We start from the raw sequence: 25674 nt of genomic DNA, 5'->3' as shown, positions 1-25674 counted from the left end.
CTTGGCGAACGTTTATTATCCTTTAAAGGTGTTCCATTATTCTTTAAAAGAACCCCCCCCCACCCAACTTGCCACTTCACAATACAGTCAAGCCAACACTTACAGATGTTTCAAAATGAGAAATCAAGCTTTTCTTACAATTGTGGAGAGCCCATGGACAGCACAAGCAATTGACCTCATCTCTACACAAAGCTGGTCATACTCTTAGCTCTGATAGACATGGCAGTTGCTGATTTTAAAAGTAGAGTAAAAGAAAGCAGTAATTTTAGTTAGTAAATTCAGACTGACGGCATTTCTAAAACTGTGGCTATCTATCAAAGAAAACATTTTTTCTTTCCTCCTGAGACACACACAGTGATTTACCTGTTCATCCACATGCCGAATATCTGATGGGGATCACATGGAAAAGCTGTAAGCAAAAAGATGTAAGTAGAGCAGACTCGAGCAGTAAATGGAGCATACTCTGGGGTGGGGTGAAACTGAGGGGCAGGGGAAAAATCTCTCTCTTTTTTCCTTCCATTACTATATAGATTTCTTTTAGGTTCTATTCTTGACCTTTTTATAGATTTCATAGACATTAGGGCTGGAAAGGACCTTGGGAGATCATTGAGTCCAGCCCCCTGCCCCAAGGGCAGGAAATCAGCTAGGGTAAAAGGATCCCAGCAAGGTAAGTGTCCAAACGCTTCTTAAAGGAGTCCAGAGTAGGTGCCTGCACCACCTCTGGAGGGAGCTTATTCCAGGCCTTGGGGGCTCACACAGTAAAGAAGTTTTTCCTTATGTCTAGCCTGAAACAGTCTTGGAGTCTGTGGCCATTGAACCTTGTCATTCCTTGGGACACTGGTGAACAGGTGTTCCCCCAGATCCTGATGCACACCCCTGATGGACTTATAGGCTGCCACCAGGTCCCCCCTGAGCCTATGCTTTTCCAGGCTCATATATATATTCTCATTTAGCATTTCACTACTACCATAACCCTCACACCAGTATTATGAATACCATATTGAATTACTACTGCCAAAGCAACTTTTAAAATCTAATTTCTCCTTTTATCTTTTGCATTTCTGTGAAGAGGGAGAAGAAAGTGAAGGGAACGTGCAGTATGCATGACTGATCTGGCTGGAAGCAGCTCACGGAGGCAGTGCATGGCAGATACTGCAGCACTTCCAGAGCAGCCTGACGCTCCGGATTGGCGGAGAGTGGATGCCAGGAAGTATTTCTGGCCCTGGAGAGGGGCAGAGGGGGTCACCTCATGACAAGCAGCACAGACGAGTGGCAGAGCAGTTCCTGGAGCAGGAGCAGTGCACGTTGCCTGTAGCGCTGTTGAGAAGACCTAGAAGACGGGGTGCTTGGAGGACTGCCTGCCCTAAGACACAGATACCATCAGATGCAGGAGCAGCTGCTGAGGACTGCGGCATAACAGATGGCAGCGATTCTTCTATAAGGTCAGGGGAAACCTTGGTGGTGGTCGATTGGGCAAGGGACCCAGGTGATGGGACTGCTCCTCCTCACAGTGTCATGCTCTGTTCCAGAGGGGAGAGAAGCAGAGCAGATAGATTAACAGGATCAGGGCACTGTGAGGTCTTTGGCTGATCAGCTAGGCCTCGAAGATAAGGACTAAGAGACTGTGGATTACTCTATCATTTATGTTGTTAGAAATCTGACCAAGGACCCTGGACTGTATAGTTTAGTGTAGACACAATCAGAGCCAGAATTATGGTCAGCCTGGTTACAGGCTGCTAGCCACTGACAGCTTTATATTTTGAGCCACTGGGGCACTTGTCATCAGGTCTTGGCCAAATTCAACTCCATCAAAGACTGGAGTGGTTAGGGGAGGTAAAGGGGGAATTTGGAGTCCCACAAAGACAGAGATTGGGACCAGGAAGATCACCCATGGGGAACTGTCTCCTAAGAAGTTATTACATCATGTCATGGCAGGCGAGAGAAAAAAAGATTACCCTCTAGGCAGGTCAGGCAATCTTACCCTAGGGTCCACCCTGCCACCACCTGTATATCAGCGGTCTCTTGGTAGGGGTCTGAGGCCATATAACACCTACAGCCGGTACAATTTCACTCAGCTTTGCCAATAAACTAATCAATTCCATGTTTGTTTAACGCTCTTTTTCTAACCAGTTTCACCTTGGGATTTTCACATTCAAAAAGAATGCAGAGACTGATCAAGTTTCCAGCTTTACAAGAGAAAATTTTATTTAAAAATCCCATGCACCTGACAAGATGGAAAAAACACAATACACATGATCTTGTTCCCATCTGATTTAGTCAATTCTTAAGGGACAGAATAATCCTATAGTCTGTGATCACTCCTCAGATTCTAGTTGGAATGATTATACTTGATGGTCCAGTCTGACTTTTGTAAACAACTTAGATCTAGTTCTGTCATATGTTATCTGAATTTTAATTAAAACAAAGGAAATTCTCATCTTTGTGGTATTAGTCTGAGACTCAGGAAGCTTGGATTCAATTCCAGGAAGCTTGGGTTCAGCTCTGCCACATACTTTCTGTATGACCTTGGACAAATCATTTGAACTGCAGTTCTTTACTTTCAGTAGCAATTCGACTTTAAAACGTACCCCCTCCCCACCACACCACATTTTCTGTATAATCAAAGGGAAGCAGACTGGAAGGTGTGGAATAGAAGGCACCCTTGTGCTCTGCTGCTCCCTCATCCTCTTAAAGAACCTAGGGAGATCGGGAAGATGCCTGCTTGCCCATTTCAACATGGAGAAATAAAGACCTGGATGGGGATCCTTAACTATCCCCTGCAAAAGGAAGGGGTATGTGAAGAGAAATACTTCTACAATCAGGTAGCATGGGGCGAGGGAGGGAATGGATAACCATTTCCTCTGCATGATATGAAGCAGTACAGGGAGGCTAGAGAGTCTTCAGCATCCAACAGTTAGCCGAGGAAGAACCTGAGATTTCAGCCTATAAAAAATCTGAATCATGGAGAGCCTTCCCTAAGCATGCACACTGGTATCTAGATAGATGCCAGCAGCCTTTTAAATTTCCCATGGAAAATGAAGAAGAGATACAGAATGAACACTGTCTGTTCCTGCACACCAACTCAAAGGCTGAATCCTTCAGAGGTACAAGGTTTAGTGGAGTGGAGGAGCACAGAACGCTTTACTTATCCCTTGTCTTCTACCAGGGGATCAGAGACCTCAGACAGCAAGGTTATGTACAGTCATTCAAAAAGCCTGAGTCAGAATCAATCTAAGTTACATGGGTTTCTATAAGTGGCATAGTTTAGATCAGTAGCGAACAGCACTGGGGAAGAAGGGAGGATTAATTCTTTCCAGCCTTCACACCTATCTGCATCATACCCAACCCCAACAAAGGTATCACAGACTAACTCTACTCTGAACAGCAAGAGTAAGATCAGATGTTTTCTCACCCTGCCCCTCTCAAAAGTGTGGGTCAGTAGAAACAGGAGTCTGTCTACACTTTAATCAGTCTGTAATACAATGAACTATGACTGTACAACAGAAATACTATTTAGAAGCAAGACATTCAGGGCAAAGAACCAGAAAAAATTCTTGCAGTAACTAAACAGGTTTATAAAGTTTGACTGGACATGTAGAACTGAAGAATATGCGCCAAATACAACACCCCAGAAAAAGGACTGAACGCAAAATCTTAAAAGGCTATATAAGATTACGAAAAATAATCTGAAAGTAGCCTTATTTGGATGGACTTTGCTCCCCAGTTGGGATTTCTCATAAATAGAGATGTATGGGGGAAGGGAGAGAGAGAGACCAACAAAGCCTATCATGACAAGCTACACATATCATCATTCCTTGGAATACCGAAAAAAAAATTGGAAGAGAAAAGAAAGGTTGTTACAGTAAGCATACACTCCGCCTGTGCCATGCACATTTGTACAGGGTGGGAAGCAAAAACTGATTGTGGACTTCCACTGATAGGCAACCCACTAATAGCCAAGAGTGTTTGTGCCGTGTCTCTGAAAGTATAAACCCAATCTTTGTGCATCCAAGCACTGCACGAGTGCCACGCATCCAAGTGCAACTTCTAGTAGTAAAACAGCAGCATGGTTTCTGCACAAGCCACCTAAATCACAAGATGTGTTACTCCCCCTCAAATCCCCAACATGCTGCTATTGGCTTGCCTTTAGTTTCAAATCTGGTCTTGAAAAAATGCTTTGCAAGGCAGTTGTCATGCAAATGGATTGGCCTTACTACAATATCTAATAACGTCAAAAAGATGTCTCAGAAGTCATTTCTATAGTTTAAAGAATCAAAAGGCATTTAAAAACTATACAGACAGCTGTAAGGGTCAAAATCTTTGACTGAACTCCTCTGGTTCCAGTGACTGAGGAAAGAGGGGAGTACCTAGTGTACACCCTACAGAATCAAGTCCTAGAAGAGTGAAGATGTAGGGCGAGATTAATTAGTGAGCCATACTAGTCCTGTCCAAGGACAAAGCAATAATTTGACATATATTTAGTGGATTTAGAGAGTACTTTTTTGGAATTTACATATTATGACATCTAATTAAAAATCTTGGTCAAATACCCTGCTGAGAGTGTATGCCCTGAGCCTTCGCTGTAACCTCTTTAGTAAAGAATACAAGCCAGGTTTTTGTCTTCCTTAAGGAGTCTATAATTCATACAGTATAGCATTTCCCAATATACTGCATTTGTGTTTCCATACAGTTAGTTTCTCAACTTGTTTGTGGTTCTTAAAGCTTTGGAGTACTGGGTTACAGTTGTGATTTATGCCATGGGGAAAAATGTGTTTTAAGTTTCTATCCCTAGTGGCTGGTAGATTTTGTTCATTTTACATGAAATAAGAAAATGTCATTATTCACTGACAGCCTCCACTTGAGAGGACAACTTTTTTTTGCTAGTCAGGCACACAATCCATTGAACTGTGCAGGAAACCTGCTTTCATCATATGCCTGGTACTAGTCAAGGCCATTTGGTCCCTCAAGACAGACACTTAAATTCACCCACGAGACAGCCTGGACAGAATATATAAGCTTTCCACCAAAACCTATGGCATACTTAAATGTCAGCATCTCTTACTGCCAACATTGAAAGTCACTGTACTGTTATTACAGCAGCAAAGACATACAAGCAAAGTTAGGTTCTTTAGCCTCGCACTTCAGAAAATCAGTTTTACGCAGTCCAGAAACAGAGCAGGGTGTGTTCCTCTGGCCCTTTCATTACATCCTATCTAACCAGGATAATTCTGGATGTTGCTTACAGATCTTTCCATGGCTGTACATATTTTCTGAATACTGATGGAAAGCTCCTACCATGCAGCAGCGATTAAAGGAAACATGTCTGAAACTCTCGGCAGGGAACCTGGAGGCGAAGGAAGCCTTTCTTCCCCCTTCTCCTGGCAGATGCCCTGCCCCTACTGCGCAAGGCTCTCAAGCCCGAGCAGGCAGCTCCGTTTCCAGTAGCCCGAGGTCCCAGATGCTGAGACGACACCCCGAGGCCAGGTCCCAAGACAAGCCTGCTGTCATGCCAGCACATGCAGCAGGCCGCCCTCCTCAGCTAAGGGACTTGCTCAAATGTTGGCCAGGGCTGCAACAGTTGCTCTGCTTCAGGAGACACCCCCCCCCCAAAATCCCCCCATCATCATCACCCAGCTGGGGATTTTGGCTGCCAAAGGATCCCTGCTTACGAGTCTCCCCGATGCCCCCCCAATGCCTGAGTGCAGCCAGGTGTCCAACCAAGCCAGCGGGCAGCCCCGGCCCCGGCCCCGGCCCCGGCCCCCGCCGCGCCGCGCCGCTCCCGCCCTGGTAGGGCCAAACTCCCGGCGGCGGGAAGTGAGTCACCGCCTCCCCCGGGCCCGACTCACCGAGGTGCAGTGCGTGCGCTGGCCCCGCGCCTCCTGCTCCCGGAACTGCAGCCCCGCCAGGTGCTTCTCCAGCGCCTCCCAGTCCATGGTGGGCAGCTGCAGCTCCGGAGTCCCCGCCGCCGGCGGCGGCCGCGCTCGGTGGCCGCCCCCCGCGCGGCGCCCCGTCCTGCGGCCGCTGCCATTGCGCGGCGGGTGCGGGTGCGGCAGCGGGCGGGGATGGGGCGGCGGGTTGCCGCTGGGGGCGGGCGGGGGCATGGTGCGGGCGCGCCTCACCGCCTCCAGCTCCTCCGCCAGCCCCCGCCTGCCGCCGGGCTGGGCACGGCCGCGGGCATCGCCGGCGGGGGGCAGCTCGTCCTCCTCCTCCTCGTCCTCCTCCTCCCACTGCTCAGCCGCCTTCCTCTGCAGCGCCGGGTCGTCATCCTCCTCCTCCGAGTCGCCGAGCGCGGCCAGGTCCAGGCTGCTGGGCGAGGACTTGCAGTCCGAGCAGGGCGTCGCTTTGCTGGAGTTGGACTCGGAGCTGGAGCGGCTGCTGCCGGCGTCGCTGCCTAGATCCATCCCATCCTCCCGGGAGTCCTGATGGAGACACGGAGCGGCGGGTTAGCGCGCGCGGACCAGCCGCCTCCCGCCCCGGCCCGGCCCGCAGCAAACTTCGCGGCGACCCTCCGCCCCGCCCCGCCCCAGCCCGGGACGCCCCTGCGGGGGCGGGCACCTCCCCTAGGCTTCCCTGGCGCGGCCCAGGGGCGGGTGTCCCCCTCGCGCCGCCCCGCCAGGGCTCCGGCAACTTCCCGGGGATAGGCCGGCGGTGCGACGGGAGCGAGGGCTCACACCGCCCCCTGCGGTACGGCCCGGCCCGGCCCGGCCCGGCCCGGCCCGGCCCGAGCGAGTGCGCGGGAGCAGGAGGGCTCCGGCTCGGCTCAGTCCATCCCCTCACACACGCGCGGCCAAGGGGCGGAAGGGCGACGCTGCTCTCCAAGGCCGCCTGTCGGGGAATGGTTGAGGGCCATCGCCGCCCACTGGGTATATTACACAGGCCTCTCCCTTGCTGTCTGTCCTCCTCTCCAAATAAAACCTTTTCCCCCCAGCCCTGACCCCCCCCCCCCGTTCCTGTTCCTCTCTTTGTATTTATACAGGATTTGAGAAAACCAATACATCTTTCGTGCCCGTCCCCAAGATAACATCAGAGCAAGTCTCCCAAGAGCCCTGCGGGCATGAACCCGTGAAAGAATCCTCACTAAAAAGATGCAGCAAACAGGAACAATGCTCATCTGAAGGCCTAGCCTAAAAAGAATTAACGTCCTATGTCTGACCTTTAAATTGGGGTTACCAAGTATATTGCTTAAAGCATTACGGAATTTACCATATACACATACGCATGCGTGCGTGCCACTAGGTCATTAACTGGTACCAAAGCTTCAAGTTAGCACACCAGTCCAAGCAGTTTAGTTATATTCTTGTGTCTTTCTTGGCCTTTTTTACTACAACTAAATTGAAAAAAGCACAGTTCAGCATATAAGACACAAGATATGAGTTCTATTCCCAGCTCAGTCAGGGATTTGTCTTGCAGGTTTTCCCCTCTGTTCCTCAGTTTCTCTACTTGTATGTCTATATTGTATTTCTTTACTTTAGCTCCTTGGAAGAAGAGCACTCAGTGATATACTATTTCATATGAGTGAAGTAACAGCTTTAGTGGTTAGTATCTTCTCTCACAGATTTGGATTTCAGCAGAGGGGCACTCTAAGGCCTTTTTAGTGTTCAAAGTTTAACCACATTGTAAGATTCCTAACTCTTGAGTCCAAAGATAAGTGCTTTTGAAATGTCTATGCTTTAAGTCGCTTAAGAGAGTAACTCCCATTTACAAAACTACCTAAATCACCTAGGCGCTAAAGTCCAACTAAAAGTCATTGTAACTTATATTGTGAAAGCTCTTTATTTTGATTGATACACATCAATTAAAACACTAACCCACCTATTCTGGGTTCTGGGCATCTTGCCAATTTTTTAATCACTTAGCAAATACAGCTCCAGCTGGTAACTCAACTCCCAGAATAATAATGTTCCTTGAACAGGTAGGGATTTGAGAAAAAATAATACAAGCACCTTCAAACAAAATATATCCAGCAAAGCAATTCATAACTTCCCCCAAACCTGAATGAATGGAGAGGTTTAGCAGTATGCCTACAAGCTCAAAGGCTAGAACCACTTATAAATCAAGGGACCTACAGCTAGGATGCTTTTGCTGGTCTCCACTGCAGCTATCATACAAAAATACAGTATCTCAGGTAGTTTACAACAAGCATTTATATCTTCATAGGTCAAACTATCTTCATAGGTCAAACATAGGTAAACACTACCACAAATCAGTAGATGGTAAGCATGGAATCTGGATCGCTGGCATGATGCGATAATCATGGAACAACTATCCAACTATCCAAGAATATGAAGATGTAATAATTTTATGAAGGGGTAAGTGGTAAGTGATCTTGTCTGTGAGGAAGAGTGACTTTGTAATATAGTGATTTATTGAAATTTCCCATATAACTATAAATATTCTGCCATGTGATGTGCTATTCACATGATATCATGTGATAATAACAGTATGCTATTTTATAGCTACACTGCTTGAATTCAAAGGGATCTCTACTGAAGACAACAGAATTACTTCCCAGATTAGGGGACCTTTTATGCATACTGTTATTATCACATGATATTTGTCCACAACAGTTCTCATTCAACAGTAATTTGCCATCCTCTGTGTGGACTATCAATAAAGAAGGATGACACAATTTGCAAATAGGTGTCAAAAGAGATTTTCTGACAAAAGAATCTGGTAATGGCGTAATTCAGGAATTTTATTTCTACCTGGTGAGGAAAGTGTGCTCTGTTGTGCACAAAAGACTGCAGGCACTTCCCTTCAAGCTTGACATCTGCACACCTAGAGCACATGTAGATGAAATGAGGAGCTTTTACGCTGCTTTAATAGCATTGGTGTTTGCATGTGTTGGTGGTATATTGCACATTAATTCCAGCCGCTTTAGCACAGTTGGTGGCATAATGCACCTTAATTGACTTTAGGGTGCAGCGATCTAAAACACCTCTGAGGAGTTTTAGTTTGCTGCCCTACAGCCACAGAGTGAAGCACCAGGTGGCCCAGGGGTTGTGCAGGCAGCCCGTGCAGGCAGCCTGGCAGCAGCCCGGGAAGGCAGGCTCCACTGAAGGAAAAAAAAAGCGGTGAGCTTGATCTTTCCTCCCACCCCCTGGAGCCCACCTACCTGCATGAGCTGCGTGGGCGCCAGGTCCTTCCCTCTGCGCCTGCAGTGTCCCCCAGGACTGCCCAAGCCAGATGCCTGTGGGCAAGTGCCGCCTGGTGAGGGGACCACTGCTGCCGCAGTGGGAAACACCAACCTCCACCCCCACACAGCCCAGGGACCGCTCCACCTGCTGGCAGCTCGCCCTCCCCTCCATGTCACCAGAGGCAGGTAAGACACGGGTGTACACGACATGGAGATTTACTTTGCCCTAAATTGAAGCAATGGGTTTTTAAAAATGCTGCTTCAATTTAGGGTGAAATAAACCCCTGTTTCCTCTACACAGGTTCCTAGCCTCTAGCTAAACATTGGTCGCATGGCCCAGCCATGTGCTCTGGCTCAGGGGACAACAAAGTGGCTGGTGTTGCAATCCTGCTGAAAGGAGACCGTGCGCCCCCTGCAACATAAAGAGATCGTTGCACGCAGGCTGCTACAAGCCACCCTGGAGACACAAGGGTGTCTCCAGGGTGCTTTTGAGCTACTAGCAGTGTATGCACTGGCCAATAGAGAGGCCAGAAGCCTGTTCCTGGAAAAAGTGGCCATCACAATGCCCACTGGCTGCTCAGTGATGCTCGTGGGAGATTTCAACTGTGTCATCAACAAGGAGGACAGGGTTAGCAGAGTCAGTGGGACAGGCATGGACAGATCCTCCAGGCAGCTAAAGCAACTTGTCCACAATCACAGCCTGGTGGACCCAGCCAAAGGCACCCAGGGACCCAGGGGACGCTTCACCTGAGTGGACCCCATGGGCAGCACCAAGTCCAGAATCAACTTTGTCTACCTCCCAACAGGGTGGAAGGCAGAGCAGGCCCGCTGTACACCTGTGTATTTCTCAGACCACTGCCTCCTCACCCTCTGGGCTGACCTGGGGAGACAACTGGAAGGAGGCAGAGGAAGCTGAACACCAGCCTCCTGGAAGACGAGCGGACCAGGCACAGCTACAGAGAGCGCTATGCAGGCTGGAGGACCCTGCGGGACCTGTACCAGAACCAGACCAAGTGGTGGACCAGCGTGAAAGAGGACCAGGGGCTTTTTCCAGCAAGCAGGCAAGCAGTGGGCCCTCTTCCACCAGAAGTGGCATGAGTGCCTGACCTGTAAGTTACAGGACCTGCACAGGCAGACAGTGGTGGGACGGGACATGAGGGAGGCCACTTGGCAGGTGAAGGCCCAACTCAGTGCCTGGTATCGGGAGGAGGCCAGGAAAAAGATCTTTCAGGCAAGGGTCCCCTGGATGGCGGAGAGGGAGGAGTGGTCTGCTTACTTCTCCAGGCTGAAGAAGAGCAAGGAGGAGGTCATGATGTGCCTGAGAGATGGAGTGGGAGTGGAGCACCAGGTGAAGGACAGCATGTTGACCGCAGTGGCCGCCTTCTACCAGGAGCTCTACACTGAGAAGCTGGTGGACCTGGAGGCCGTGCAGCTGTGCTTGCGAAGCCTCATTCGGACCCTCAGGGAGGATGAGTAGAGGCAGCTGGAGGAGGACTGGATGCCAGAGGAACTCAAAAGGACCCTCCAGAGTTTCAAGAACGGTAAGACTCCTGGGTCAGACAGCCTGCCCAAGGAGTTTTACCTGACCTTCTGGGAGCTGGTGGGCCCAGACCTGCTGGAGCTCTTCCTAGAGTGCCTGTAGGAGGGCCGGCTGGGAGCGTGGATGGAACAGGGCCTTGTGACCCTCCTGTACAAGAAGGGTCCGAGGGAGGAGTTGAAGAACGAGGCTGATCATCCTCCTGAACTTTGACTACAAGCTGCTGGTTAAAGTCTTGGCCAAGCGATTTAAATCTGTCCTAGGTGCCATCCATGAGGACCAGTCATGTGGGGTGCCGGGATGCCAGATCCACAGAGCCCTGGTGTAACTGAGAGACGCACTCCAGCTGGAGAGGGAGAGAGGGCAGAGCGTTGCCATCCTAAACCTGGACCTGGAGAAGGCCTATGGAAGTGTCCCACCAGTTCCTGTTCCAGATGTTGGAGTGGATGGGAGTCCCCCTGACCTTTGTCAGCTGGATCAGGATGCTGTACATGGAAGCGAGCAGCAAAGTGCAGATTAGCGGTTTCCTGAGCACCCAGATTGCGGTGGAGTCAGGGGTCTGGCAGGGTTTCCCACTCTCCCCGATTCTGTTCATCTGCACTATTGAGCCCCTGATCCAGCACCTGAGGCAAAACCCAGGGATCTGTGGAGTCCACATCTCGGGTAGCAGCAACTGAGAGGCCAAGGTCCTGGCCTACATAGATGATTTGAACATCCTGTGCCGGAACAAGTGGTTGGTAGGGAGAGCCCTGGGGCACATGCAGGTATACAACACAGTGGTGGGGGCCAACCTCAATGTGAGCAAGAGCACTTGGCTTGCTGTGGGCAAGCTCAGGGACCTGGAGTCCCTGGGGGTCTCTGTCCCCTGCAAGGGGGCCAGAATCCTCAGGATAGTTTTCGACCGCAAGCTGAGTGGCAGGACAGCATGAGAGAAGACAGAGGCAAAGGCAAAGCTGAGACTGTGAATGTGGCACATGCGCTCCCTCTCCATGGGGGGGTGCATCGCACTGGTGAAGGTGGTGTTACCAGTGCTTCTGTACACCACAGTGGTCTTCCCCCCTTCTGAGCATGTTGCCCACAGGATCCAGAGGGCCATGTGCATTTTATTCTGGGGCTCCAGATGGGAAAAGGTTGCTAGGAAGACCTTCTACAAGGACAAGAGGGCCGGGGGCAGGGGCATGCCAGAAATCCTCCTGTTCCTGTGGGTCAAGTATATGAGCCAGATCTGCAAGCTGGCGAGAGGCACAGAATCCAAAACCACGTGTAGTATTTTGAGTTACCGCGTGCAGTATTTTGCAGTAACTCACCCTGACAAACAACAAACTGTGGGTCATGGGCTCGCTGTGGTTCTATGAGATCCTAAACCAGTGCCGCAGCTTGTACAGCCTGCAGAGCACAGGCCCCACGACCATAAGCAACCACAAGAAGATCCAGGAGACAGTGAGGCTGAGGGACATGACGTCGCACGTGGATCTGCTCCCAGGTGACGGGTGCCAGGCTGTGTGGGAGCGCATCGACCACAAGGACCTGCGCAAAAATCACAAGGACCTGAACTGGCTAATAGCCTGCTGAGCCCTGCCAGGAAAGGCCAGGAGGCATAGAGAGGGTCAGCTGGGGAGACTCAGCTGCCCATGGTCCAACTGCCAAGGAGCCACCGAGACAACTGACCACCTCCTCTGGCTCTACACCTACACCAAGGAGGTATGGAAAAGGGTGAAGCAGCTCTGTGAAGCGGTGACCGGCATGAACCAGCTAACCAGAGAAGTGGTTCTGTACGGGCACCTCGCCAAACACCAGGGGAACCCATTGGCCCATTTCAACCAGTTTGCATCCTGTGTCAGGAGCACCCTGTGGAAGGCCAGGAACCTTCTGTTGTACAGGCACATGGGCGTAGAGGTAGTAGGCTGTGTGAAAATGGCACTAAGTGAACTCCAGTCCTACTACCAGAAATCGGTAGTGGAGGATGGAGAGGACGCTGTCAATGCCACCCGGCATAAAGACACATTGCACAGGATCTTCCAACTTCCTTCTAGGAGGGAAGGGGGTGGTAACAGCGAGGAAGAGGAAGAGACAAATGGAACTGGGGACAGTAACAGCGACAGCAGCAGCAGGTCTTCCAGCAGGAGCTGGAGTGACAGTGACATGGACACCAGGTGAACTGAGTATGTGACCCGCAAGCAGGGTGGGGATGAAAGGAAAGGGTTGCCTGGCCTGAGAGACCAGAGTTTGTTTGTGTGTGTAGCTCACAGTGCAGATATTGAAACGGGTGCGGATGGCCAGCAGGTCTTTGTATGGGTGTGCAGGCTGCACAGGTGCAGTTTTTGTAATGGGTTAAGGTTTTCACTGAGGAGGGACACTTGGAGTATATCTATCTATCTATAGATATAGATATACAAACCAAAAAAAAAAAAAATCCCTGTACCATTTCATTTTTCACCTAGCCAGTCCAAATCCCCGCTCCTCAGGCTTTGCATCCCAGTTTCCTTGCCAAGCTCACCCCACTGGACTCTCTATGCAAGCCCCTATTCCTACTCTATTTCCAGTCTCCTCTCTCAAACAAATCTCAGCTTTCCTTCCTTAGTCTCAGTCTTTTTGCCCAGTTACTGGTAGTTCCATTCATTTTTCCTTCCCTCTCTCTTGCTTTTAGGAACCTACAAAATAACTCTGACAAGAAAGATCCACAAAATAGGAGCAATCCTTACATGGTAGTCTAATACAGGGCTGTTCATTTGGTGGCCCATAGGCCACATGTGGGCCACAAGAGACCATGTGGCCAGTGGGCTCCAGGCACTGCTTTTCCTACTGCCTGTGGCACCACTCAGAGGGCAGGGGGGCACAGCGATGGGCTATGCTCCCCAGTAGTGCTCCCTGGAGGCGAAGGCAGGGTGTGGGTGGGAAAGGAAGCCATGAAGGGGTAGGGCCACGTGCTGGCATCACTCCTTGGCCTAATATATAAACTAACTCATATTTCTAACTTTTAATTCAGGATTAAACAACATATAACTTTACTATAACATTACTAACTTTTTAACATGGTGGGCTTTAAAAAGAGTCTTGATTTTTTTTTTTTAAATGGTAAAAGGCATATACAACTGAGGCAAAAATGTATATATACACATTTAAATCAAAGCAATGCCTTTGCAGGTCTTGCCATTCTTTTGCTTAATCTTGGATTGTGTATAATTTTAAATTAAGATGTAAATAGTGTTTAGATTGAATTGTACAAAAGGATGTAAATAGGAGCATCATTATAAATTATTCATTTTAGTAACTCTCCCCCATATATATCTGTGATTTTAATTATAGTAACTAATTAACAGAAGATCATAAATAATTATGTTAAAAGGCTAATCTGTTTTAATACTTTCTGCCTCACTGAACCCAGCTTTATTATACAAATTTGCCATTCCAAAAACATTTAAAATAGATGACTTTTATATAGTGTAAACTTAATAAATATTTTTCATTTCAAACACACTAGCACCCTCAAAATTAAATTTTTAAAAAATATTGTAACCCAGCATGGATTTATATTATGCACGATTCTGGGTAGCATTGACAACAATTTAAAGCAAGAATTCCACAGATGCCACACTAAGGAAGAACATAGGAGGTATTTCTTTCCAAGCCTTGAAATTTACTGGAGTAGAGAGTTGCAAAGGTTCTTATTTCTAATATGGTATTACATTTAATTGGACTAGAAGTATATTTAAATAATAGCAGATACCATAATCCAACTCAAAACTACATTCATACACCATTATTGCATATTTAATACCACAAAATCCTGAAATACAAAAAGTCATAACACCATCAGTCCTGATCCATGTTCTGTGTGATTCTTTGTATTATGGACAAACAATAAAACATATTTAAGTACCTTTAATACTTCTTATGCATAAGGTAGCTAGCAACACTGCTCTTAGGCTGTTCCACATTTGCTGACTTTAATTTAACTATGTAACTTCAACACATGTACTACATTTTCTAGTTTTTTAGCTTGCTTTTCAAGGAGGGTAAGAACAGAGAAAGAATGACCAAGAAAATTCTGCAGCTCTGGCTCATATGGCTTTTAAATTCTTTGTTATGCAGCTATTTATCCTGAGGAAGGAAACTTAGAAGTGTCTTTAAAAAATGTACATCATATGGTCTTGATTGTGCAAATACTTAGGCATGTGCAAAACTTTACACATGAGGAATTTGACTTAAACCATGTGCAAAAAATTAAGCACAATTTTGTTAGCTGTACTGTGGACTCATCTACACTTATATGCAAACATACCTCTGTTTAAATATGTACCCATGAATTTCTATTAATATTCCCTGGAGCATGTTCAGTATATAATTCTCAAACTATTATCAGAAACATTTTTAACTGATTGAAGACATAATATCTCAATCACCTTTATTAAGAAGCATACCTTAGCAATATTTGTCATTATTAATAGTTAAAATAAAAATATACTTTTCCATTTTAAAATAAGAACCTTATATCCTCCCCCTTCTCTAATAAAAAGCCCCACAGAAAATATTATTCCTCACGTTTCCCAGAAGAAAACATTAATCATTCCCAGCTAGAGATACAGTGGCTTTGAGCCAGTAAGGTGAAAGTTTTGGAAAGCTGAGTGTGTGAAATCAGAATAGTAATAGAAACTGTTTTGCAACTTTAGCAGTCACTATGAGGGATAATTATAAAAACAGAATCCAGTACAATGTGGGCAAAGGGGTGGACCGTGAAAAGCTAGAGCATGAAAAGGAAGTGCAAAAAAATGCAATTAAAATGTGTGAATATCAAAATGGCCTTGTTTTACATGTTACCGTCTCTCAGCTCCGACAGTTTTCATTAAGCATAGGAGAAATCTTTGCCTCACTGAAGTCAATGGAAGTTTTGCCAGGCTTTCATCTTTTATTTCTAACCAAGACAGCTGCAGAAAATCTGTAGAAATTCATTAATACAGCATGTCTTGCATTGCAAACTCACAATATTTTTTCCTGTACTGGATGTAGAGCAGGGGTGGGCAATTATTTTGGGCGGAGGGCCGCTTACTGAGTTTTGGCAAGCCATCAAGGGCTGCATGGCAGGCAGCCAGGGGCAGATAAGTATTAATTTTCTAAATTTTTTAGGGGCTCCACAGGACGGATAGAATGGCCTGGCGGGTCATATCTGGCCCACAGGCCACAGTTTGCCCACTCCTGATGTAGAGTCATCAAGGCGGGTATAGCTCAGTAGCTTCCACATATGGATTGTTAGTCTCTGGATGTGTCTTAGAATTACATGGTCAGCCAGGTGGTTATGCCATATGGTACTAAGTTCAACCAACCCCTTATAGCTGATCATGCTTTAAGTCTAGCAAGTGGGTGAGGGTTGGAAATGGGAGGATTGGACATCGCACCTTACACTGCCTCAGTGCCACAGTAATGTATGCTACCTCTAGGAACAGAAATAATGTGCATCAAGCACATGCTAACAAACTGTCTCTGTCTCTCACAAGCCCTTGCTAACTAGTATTAATGCATCTTTGAAGAGGAGAGAATGATAAATACTTTAAGCATGAACTCAGAACAGAACATATAATAAACAAGGACCAAAAAGTCTTCCATGTTAGGATAAGAATGTGGAAAAGACTGTGGCAAGAGAACTCTCAGAGAATCTGAACTCTCACAGGAAGCTCTGACTTCCTTACCTCTGGTCTATCTGGGAACAAATGCTGCTTTAAAATGTTAATTTGCTCTCTTGGAAATGGAAAAAGGACAGTGCTTATGTGGAGTTAATGGCATCCATGGTTGATCTGTAGTGATACATGAAGTCTTGTGAATTTTGTTCTTTTTTGGTGAACAGATCCCAAAGGTTGTTATTGATTATCACCTATTTTGCCCTAAGGAATCTCTCATGCAGAGCATTAAATGGTTCTTTGTTGTCACTTCTCTTGTTCACTGTGTTCTGTTAAGAGAATTAGTAAACATGATGACAACCTTCTTTATATCTCCATTTCATCCAGTTTATCAGATATGGGAGAGGGTCTCTCCTAATACCAGGAAGACATTGGGTTATACAACATAAGCCTCTCAACATGGCCTTCTTTAACCTCATAAAGCCTTTGACTGTCAACCAAGAAGCCCTGTGAAGGATCCTTCTGAAGTATGGATGCCTACTGAAATTCATCACTATTCTTTACCAGTTCCAAAATGATATGCAAGCAGTGGTTCTCAATAACGGATCTATCACAGATCCCTTTGAGGTTAAGACAGGAGTTAAGCAAGGCTGCATCATTGCTCCAACACACTTTTTCACATTCCTTACGGTGATGCCACATCTGATCATCAACAAGGTTCCAGTCGGTGTGGAGCTAAACTACCGAATGGATGAGAAGCTGGCTTTGACTCGGAGTTGGCTGAGATTAAACAAGACCACCCCGACTTCAGTCACAAAGCTCCAGTATGCTGATGATACTGTACTGTGTGCTCACTTGGAAGCAGCCTTTCATGCAACTGTCAATGTCTTTACCAAGACATATAAGAAAATGGGACAGTCCCCAGCTGAATGAAATGGTCATTCAGATTCATGGTGAGACTCTGGAGAACACCGAGTATTATTCCCTGTCCCTTGAAAGCCATCTCTCACAGAAGGCTGACATTGATGAAGAAATCCAACACTGTCTCAAATGTGCAAGTGCAGCCTTCGGATACCTGAGGAAATAGGTGTTAAAAAATCGTGACATCAGATTTGAAACTGTCGCAGAGCACTTAGGTGCCCTGCTTCTAAAGAGGGAAAAACTGCCCAGGAAAGAGCCCTGGCAGTGAATAAGGAGCCCAGCTGTGGGTTGCCAGGGCAACTGGAGCTAGAAGAGATCACACCTGCCAGTGGTCAGCTGATTGAAAGGGGCAGGGCCTGGCTCCTATATGAACTGCAAGCAGGAGGCCAGGCAGCAGTTGCTGATCAGCAGCCAACAAAGGAGAGGCCTGAGGAAGGAGCTGCATCAGATACTGAAGAGAAAGGAAGAATCCCTGTAGGATTGAACGTTGTTATGGCCGGGCGGCTTCTGTTTATGCTGTAGCTAAGAGGCTTGTGTTTGTGTTTGCTATTTGTTACATCGGTGGTTTGGGTGAGGCTATTAGGGGTTGGAGGAGGCCTCATAGGGGACCCACAGTAGTGTGGGGACCCCAGTGCCAGTGAGGGCACAGCATTTGGGGTGTACAGACCCCAGCCCCAGAGAGGGGGTGTTGCTAAGAAGCCCCAGTGTGGGCGTGGTGAGCCCCAGAGGAGGGAGCGGTGCTACAGAGAAGGCCCGGAGGAGGGGGCGGCGCTACAGAGAAGGCCCTAGAGAAGGTAGCATTACTGAGGAGCCTGGAGGGAGGGCACGGAGAGAGAGAGACAGGGCTGCGGAGAGTCTGAGTGCCAGAGAGAGCGTGAGAGAGGGACAGAATAACGTCCATTACATCTGTGAGGCTTGGGGCATGGTATTGGGATGGTAGGAGCCATGCATAGCCCCTAAGGCTAGGGTGCCCCTTACAGCACCATTTACAGAACGGGACCCCCAAGGGGTCTGGGAAACCACGGAGTCGTAGGATCCAATGAGAAGTGACCAAGAGGTCACAAAAAGGCAGCCTCCCTAACATATTTGAATGTGAAAGACGTGGTGGGCGAGAAACTGAGGGTGCCCTTGGGCCAACTTGGCATGGGAAGGGGCCTTGAGGAGATCACGGCCCTCCTGCAGGACCTTGCCGTGACAGAAACCAAGCTCAAGGTTTACCAAACAGTCATGATCCCCACCTTACTGTACAGACTTGATATATATACAATGTACAGGAGACATCTCGAGCTGCTGGAGAAGTACCATCACCACTGCCTGCAGAAGATTCTTCAAAGCCAATGGGAAGATAGACGCACCAACATTAGTGTCCTCTTGCAAGCAAAGACCATGAGTATTGAAGATCATTGGATATCAACTTCGCTGGGCCAGCCACATCATCTGACTATAGATTCCCAAAGCAGGTTTTATTCTCCCAGCTCAGTTACAGGATATGCTCAAGAGGAGAGCAGAGAAAGTGCTTCAAGGATGTGCTCAAGACCAGTTTGAAAAAAAATGTAACATCGACATCAATTTGTGAGCGATTATCGCTCATGACTGCCCCAAATGGAGGAAGTCACTGCTGCAAGGATCTCAGTACTTTGAAACCTTATGACGACAACAACAGGAGACAGAGCATGTGAGGGAACATATCAAGAACCCAGAGCCACCCACCTTGCACCAAAACATGTGCCCAAGCTGCAACAGAGTCTGTTGATCCTGGATAGGCCTCATTAGCCATCTTCAAACCCACAGATAAGACAATCATCCTCATCTACAAAGGACTGCCAACAATGATGATGATGATGAAAGATGAAAACAAGCTGGCTGAGATTCAATCCAAATAAAACAAAGGTCACTATGGTGGATTGGGGGAAACAGGACAATTTTTAGCTGAGATTATGAAGCCCTCCTACTTTAAAAGGTATAGTATGTTACTATTATTAACAATATGAGGTCATAGTTTCATTCCCAGCCCCTCTCAAGTGAAAAAATAGCTCTTTTCATCCTACTTTATTTGTACAAGATGTATTATTTTTTTTTCTTTTGGGATGTAGATTTTGCCACTGTAATCTCTGCCTTTGTCAGCACTAGAGTGGACTACTAAACTGTACTGTTGATGTACATAGAGCTTAAACTGATTAAAAAGCTGAACCTAAGTCTGTGTGAGGGAACTATCGGGGTACTGCCCTCCTTTTCATAGTAGGGAAAATCTTCGCCTGCATCCTCCTGTACTGTCTTCTACCTCTTGCTGAGGAAGTCCTGCTGGAAGTTCAGTGTGGTTTCACAATACAATTGACATGATCTTTTGTCACCTGTCAGATCCAAGAAAAGCATTGAGAACAATATCAGGACCTATGCCTTCATTAACCTGACTAAGGCCTGTGCCTCCATCAATCATAAAGCGTTATGGAAAGATCTGGATATGGAAAGACTGTCTAGATTTGGATGCCCTGAAAAATACATCAAGGTCCTGAGGCTTCTCCACAACCAGATGACTGTGACCATTTTTTGTACTGGATCAGAGACAGATCCATTTGTCATCTGAACTGGGTTCAAGCAAGAATGCACCATCATCCCAATTGTATTCTCCATTTTGTTGACCATTATCCTGATTCTTGTTAAGGACCTCTTCCCTTCTGGAATCAACACTGAATACTGAACAAATGGAGGGCTCTTCTATCTGGGACATTTTTGCTCAAAGACCAAAGTATTCAAAACCACCATCTTTGATCTTCAACATGCAGATAACTGTGCTACACTTCTAAACACTGAGGAAAACCTCCAGCCCATGTTGGATCTTTTTGCAGAAGCCTATCAAACTCTGGACCTCTCTCTCAACACTGAGAAGACTACAGTGTGGTATCAGCCTGCTTTAGATCATGAATGTGACTCCTGCCCTCCTCAAATTGTCACTGAGGAAATAACCTGGAGGTAGTATTTATGAGCCACCTCTCTCAGAGTGTAAACATTGATGAAGAGATCCAGCATAGAATCCAACGTGCAAGCAGTATCCAATGTGTATTTCCTTTAGGAAATTGCTCTGGTGCATTTTGATTGTAATCTCTGGAAAGACACTATGATCCAGGTCTACAATGCAGTCATCATCTCCACTCTCCTCTACAGATTTGAAATATGGATGTCCTCCTGCTGTCAAGAGCCTGGAGAAGTATCATCAGTGATGCCTCCAGAAAATCATATGCATCAGATGGGAAGATCACCACACAAATGCCAGCATCCTTCTTGAAGCCAATGTTACCAGGACTGAGTTGTTGATCCTCAAGTACCAGTTTGCTGGCAGACTCTCAACCTCCAAAACAAGCTCTCTGCTCTCAGCTTAGTTGCAGCCTGAGATCTTGTAGCTGCTCTCAAAGCAGAGAAAAGAGAGTAGAGGAAGGAAAAGAGAGAGAACCCCAGCCTATGGCCTACTCTTCCCTGTGGAAAGACCTGCAACTTCAGTGGATGGATCTGTGGCTCAAGGATTGGACTCCTCAATACACATCAATGAACCATGGTTACATCACCTCAAGATGCATCAATGCACCATGGTTAGGGACCTACCCATATCAAGGTGGCAGATGGGTGATTCTGCAGGCTGATGGTGACACTGGCTGCCATTTTTGCAGGGTTATTGCAGTAGGCCCTCCCCACACCTCTGATTGACCAAGGGGGGCCCAGCAGTCCTGCCCCTTCCACCGATTGGCTGAAAGGGTTGTCTGTCATGTGGATTCGATCACCCTCAAATCCAAGGATTACCAATGAGTTCAGTTGTTAGGTGGAGTATCCAACTATGAACCTTTTGTTCTTTCAGAGAGGCTAGATGCCTGTTGGCTTCTGAGTTAAAATAAAACCTTACATGATCTTGGATCATCTTCCCTCAAAAGTTACATTTGCTCTAGAGGAAAAGAATAATTTACTTGTTAGGATTCTGGTCTAAAACTTAAAAGACCCAAGTTGAATTCTCTGACAGATTTCTTGGACAACTTTAAGCAACTCACTCATTTTCTGTATCTTAAACAGATCTGTAAACATGGGGATAACTGAATTGCACAGGAGCATGGTAAGATGTAGCACTGATTGTGCAGTACAATAGTACCCTGCTCAGTCATATCAGATGGCTCTCAATCTGTTTAATTTGCAGTGAGTTGTTGAGTGAAGTACCACAGCCTGTTATCTGTGCAGCTGTTTGCTGTAGTTTTGTTTTGTTTTGTTTTGTTTTTTTCAAATGGCACCATTTTCCCCCCCCCCCCCCCCCCCTCATCTGGATCGCTGTAGCCACCCTCTGCAGCTGATTACTGGGACTATATTGCTTTGGTTGGTTTGCAAACCCTCACTTCACAGGGGCTGAAGAACATAACCCAGTAAAACATCCAGGCTGTACTATACAAACATACTGTAGTAATGGGGTCCTTATAAAAGTGATAAGTATATACTGCTACCATCATATTGCAGATGATAGAGGTGCTTGTCTTGAATTACCTGGGCGTGATTGATTCAATACCTCTGTGTTTGTGACTCTGCAGCTCAGTATCCATTTAGTCCCTTGCACAGTTCAGAGGAGAAAGCCTATTCTGCGTGCGTGCGCACCCCCCCCCCCCCCCCAAAAATGACTTTTGAACCAGTAATGAAAGAAAGCACTTGAGTTCTACAACTCTTATTTTGGAACAAAATAAGCCAGCTTCATTGCCACTGAGTCATGGAAAAAAAAACCCCAAACAAAAACCAGCGCTTTATCATTAGAGGCATCACGTTAGTTTGACATGGCTCCCCAGCATCTGTATAGATTGGACATTTCAGTGGGGGCTTTTTGGCACTCTTTTATTTAACAGCCGATTTTCAATCAGCTATTAGATAAAAGCAAGAAAAGGCCCCACTGAACCACCTGATCTATATAGATGTTGGGTGAGCTGGGTCAAACTAACGTGATGCCTCTTTTGGGTATGTGCTATGCGTAGCGCAGGGGTGTGCCAAGCTGAAACTAAAACTCCATTTTTGGGGGGGTTTTTTCATATCTGTAAGCAGTTACTATCAAGCCTCTATTTGTAAGCAAACATCTGAGGAGGTATCTGCTAGGAATCTGAAGGATAAACTGACTTTGTTTTGGAATATATTCTTGTGGATTGGTGGTAGTAGAACAATGCCAACTTTGTGATCTGCTTTGGTTGCTGCATGAAAGGACTCCATTTTTAGTTGAGGACAAGTCCCTTAGAGCCTAGAACAGGAACTCATATATGGTTGTTTAAATCCAAAGAAATAGAATATTTCATTGTGGTCTTATAAAAAAGTCATTTTGGGGAAATGGTATTAATCATTCTTAGACCATTTTTTCCATGAAAATTACAAAGCAACAGAGACTGTCATTATACAACTAACAAGAAGGCTAACAGAGGATCTCACACCCTTTCTATCTCTACCTCCACCCCCACCTACCCAGTGTCATTTTGGGTGAGACGTGGTTAAAATGAAGGAGCGAGACCAGTTAAGAAGAACAATGACTGCTTGAAGGCAGGTTTAAAAAAAATAGTGTTTTAAAGAAAGTGGCTGCTGTGGGGAAGACAGTCCTGCAGGTGGATATACTGGCAAAGGTTTGGCTTGCTTTCTCAAAGCAGCCCAAGTGAACTGGTATACCAACTATTCTTTGAAATTCCTCACCTGAAGAGGTGTTCATCAGGGCACAGTGCTAGACATTTCTAATCGACTATAATCATGTTTGTGTTGTACAACTTAATACTACCAGTACCTTAAAAACAAGTATCAGTTTAATAAAGCAAAAAGTTGCAGTATGGCTGGTTATACTCTGATAAACACAGATTTCATAAAAGAAAATCTTCATAATCAATCATTACACTCAGTGAGACACTATAAATAAAGCTGTCTGCAGCCTTCTCAGTATAATGATAACACTGTCCTAAAGATAAGAGAATTCCCATAATGCACAGCACATTTAATTTTAAATACAGTGCTTGTATGTAATCCATAGAGATGGCATGATAAAGAGTAGGTCTTTATTCTCCTGCAGCTGATGACACACACAATGGTCACCAAATTCAATTGCGATAACACCCATTCCAGATAAAGTAAGACCTTTATAGGAAATATATCACCAGTTCAATTCAATAGGAAAATGATTCTGTGGGTGCAGCCAAATGAAGCTCAAGTGTTTCTCAGTCATGAAGGCTCATCTAGATTTCCCAAGCCACATTTCAGCAGCTACAGATTACTCACTACCTGACATGCAGTATCATCCTGTCTTTCACTACCCCCAGCTACCAGAGATGGCCAATCAGATTCTCAAATACAACTTCAGATGAAGGGAGTATCACAGGTGTCTTACCTTACTAGGAAATGGCTTCCTCCTGCACTGACATAAGAATGAACATAAATCAGGGAAAAATTTATAAAAAAAAAAAAAAAATGTATGCCTAGCATACTTATAAAAAGAGAAGCAATCACTGAGAAAAAGATTGACCCATTTGGAATAGCTTCAAATTAGCATTATCCTTAGCAATTAAGACATCCTTCTACAAGGACTTGGTATAATGAAAACGGTGCAGCCTAAATGCATCTACACATTCAATTAATGCAACATGATAAAGTTTGGAGCTTTTGAGCCAGAGTCAACTGCTCCTGGGTGCAGCACCTACACAAGCACTTGGGACAGCAGCACTTTGAGCTGGGGTGGAGCAGGCCTGGGCTGGCAGCAGGCTCGGGGAGTCAGCTCCAGGCTCCCAGTGAGAGTGTTGGGCAGTGGAGGGGCTGGCTGGGACATGAGGGTGTAGAACCTGTGGAGCCATGGGGCTAGGTGGCAGGAATCTAGCCCCTGCCTGGTCATTTTTTACACACGTGTTTCAGCACAGTAATGACTCTGCTGTAAGACAGCACTATCCCCAACAGTACTATCTTACAGCAGAATTAATTAATTTACTGAGCCCTAATACTGGTACACATAGACAGTGATGCTTTAGTGAGGAGCTAATTAGTCAACTCTCAGTAAAGTGTATGTGTAGATGCATCCCTTTTGGGTTGATTTCAAGTTCCATTCATCAGGTTAGAGCGAACTGCCCTGCATGTATGAGTGTTGTTTAGGTAAATCTGCCAGTGAAAACCAGTAGAGGCAAGACTAAGATCTTCTTTGGCTATCAATACAAGGACGATGTCTGCTGGGGCAGGGAGATTATTGGCGAGTTTTAAGGTGGCTGAAGCATCTAATCTGTGCTCTGCAAGTTTTTCCACACATATGACTGGTGGTGCCTTGGGGCAGGGGGCACAGCTGTTGGCTAGGATGTTGTGTGCCTTCCTTACTCTCTGCCGTATCTCAGCTTCCTGAGCAAGACGGTTCTCTTCAAAGTGAATGGTAGCTTGATGTATGGTGCAGTGCCATTGAAACCTGTTACTAGCCAGCACCTCCCAGTTTGTTAGGTTGATGCCACCCCTCTTAAGGTATACTTTCAGGGTGTCCTTGTAATGCTTCCTCTGTCTTCAATGGGTCCTCTTACCATGACTGAGTTGAAAGACAAGGACTTGCTTCAGGAGATGAGTGTCAGCCATCTGCACACAGTGGCCAGCTGAGTGGAGTTGATGTTTTGTGATCTTGGCTCAATGCTGGTTACGTTAGCTGCAGAGAAGATGCTGGCATTGGTCTTCCAATCACATGCAAAGGATCTTTCTGAGGCAACGCTGATGGAACCATTCCACGTGCTTAAGATAGCTTTGATATGTCACCCAGATCTCATACCCATAGAGGAGTGTAGGGATAACCACTGCATTGTAGACCAGGATCTTAGTTTCCATCTTCAGATCTCGGTTGGCAAAGACAATGTGAAGCAGCTTTCCAAAGGAAATGCTGGCACAACTAACCTTACGTTTGATTTCTACATCAAGACTGACTGACTGGGAGAGGTGGCTGCCAAGGTATGGGAAATACTTAACGTTTTCCAGGGATTCTCCACCAATAGTAATTTGTGGGGGGAGAGGGGCAGCTTGTGCTGGGACAGGCTGATGGTGCACTTTGGCCTTCCCAATATTAAGGAAGCGTCCCAGGCTATGATAAGCACCTGAAAAAAGGTGAAGGATAGACTGCAGATTGGCCTCAATTTGCACAAGGATAACACAGCTGCCAGCATACTGAAGGTTGGTGATGCCATTCTTGCTTTGCTTTGCTGTGAAGGTGCGACAGGTTGAAAAGCTGACCATCCATTTGATACTCAACTCCAATTCTGGTAGGAAGGTGGTCACAGATGAGAATCAAAATCACAGCAAGATAGATGAAGAAAAGGGTTGGGGTGATGACACAGCCCTGCTTGACACCAGTATGGATGGTAAATGGGTCTGTCTTTGATCCATTGCAAAGACTGTGGAGTAGCTTGAGAATGCTGATGAACATCATTGGACAACCAAACCTAGCCAGCACCTTCCATAAGGCTTCACAATGG

The 25674-nt window shown here is 46.4% G+C and overlaps 1 protein-coding gene across 5 annotated transcripts in view; it reads right to left on the bottom strand.

The window, feature by feature from the left end:
* The window catches only part of SCHIP1 (schwannomin interacting protein 1), a 551143-nt gene that overhangs the window by 105348 nt on the left and 420121 nt on the right, over positions 1-25674 (bottom strand). For 3 of the 5 annotated variants that reach the window (XM_059731077.1, XM_059731078.1, XM_059731080.1), the window contains one exon: positions 5847-6419. In XM_059731077.1, coding sequence (XP_059587060.1) covers positions 5847-6419 — 573 coding nt within the window. Of the gene's footprint in view, positions 1-138; positions 230-5846; positions 6507-25674 lie in introns of those variants that run through there. The other 2 variants (XM_059731079.1, XM_059731082.1) reach the window with 2 other exon arrangements.

Source organism: Alligator mississippiensis, chromosome 7 (genome assembly GCF_030867095.1).
Source record: "Alligator mississippiensis isolate rAllMis1 chromosome 7, rAllMis1, whole genome shotgun sequence".
Taxonomy (NCBI): domain Eukaryota; kingdom Metazoa; phylum Chordata; order Crocodylia; family Alligatoridae; genus Alligator; species Alligator mississippiensis.
Note: the sequence above shows the minus strand (reverse complement) of the source record. Positions and strands in the feature narration are given on the sequence as shown.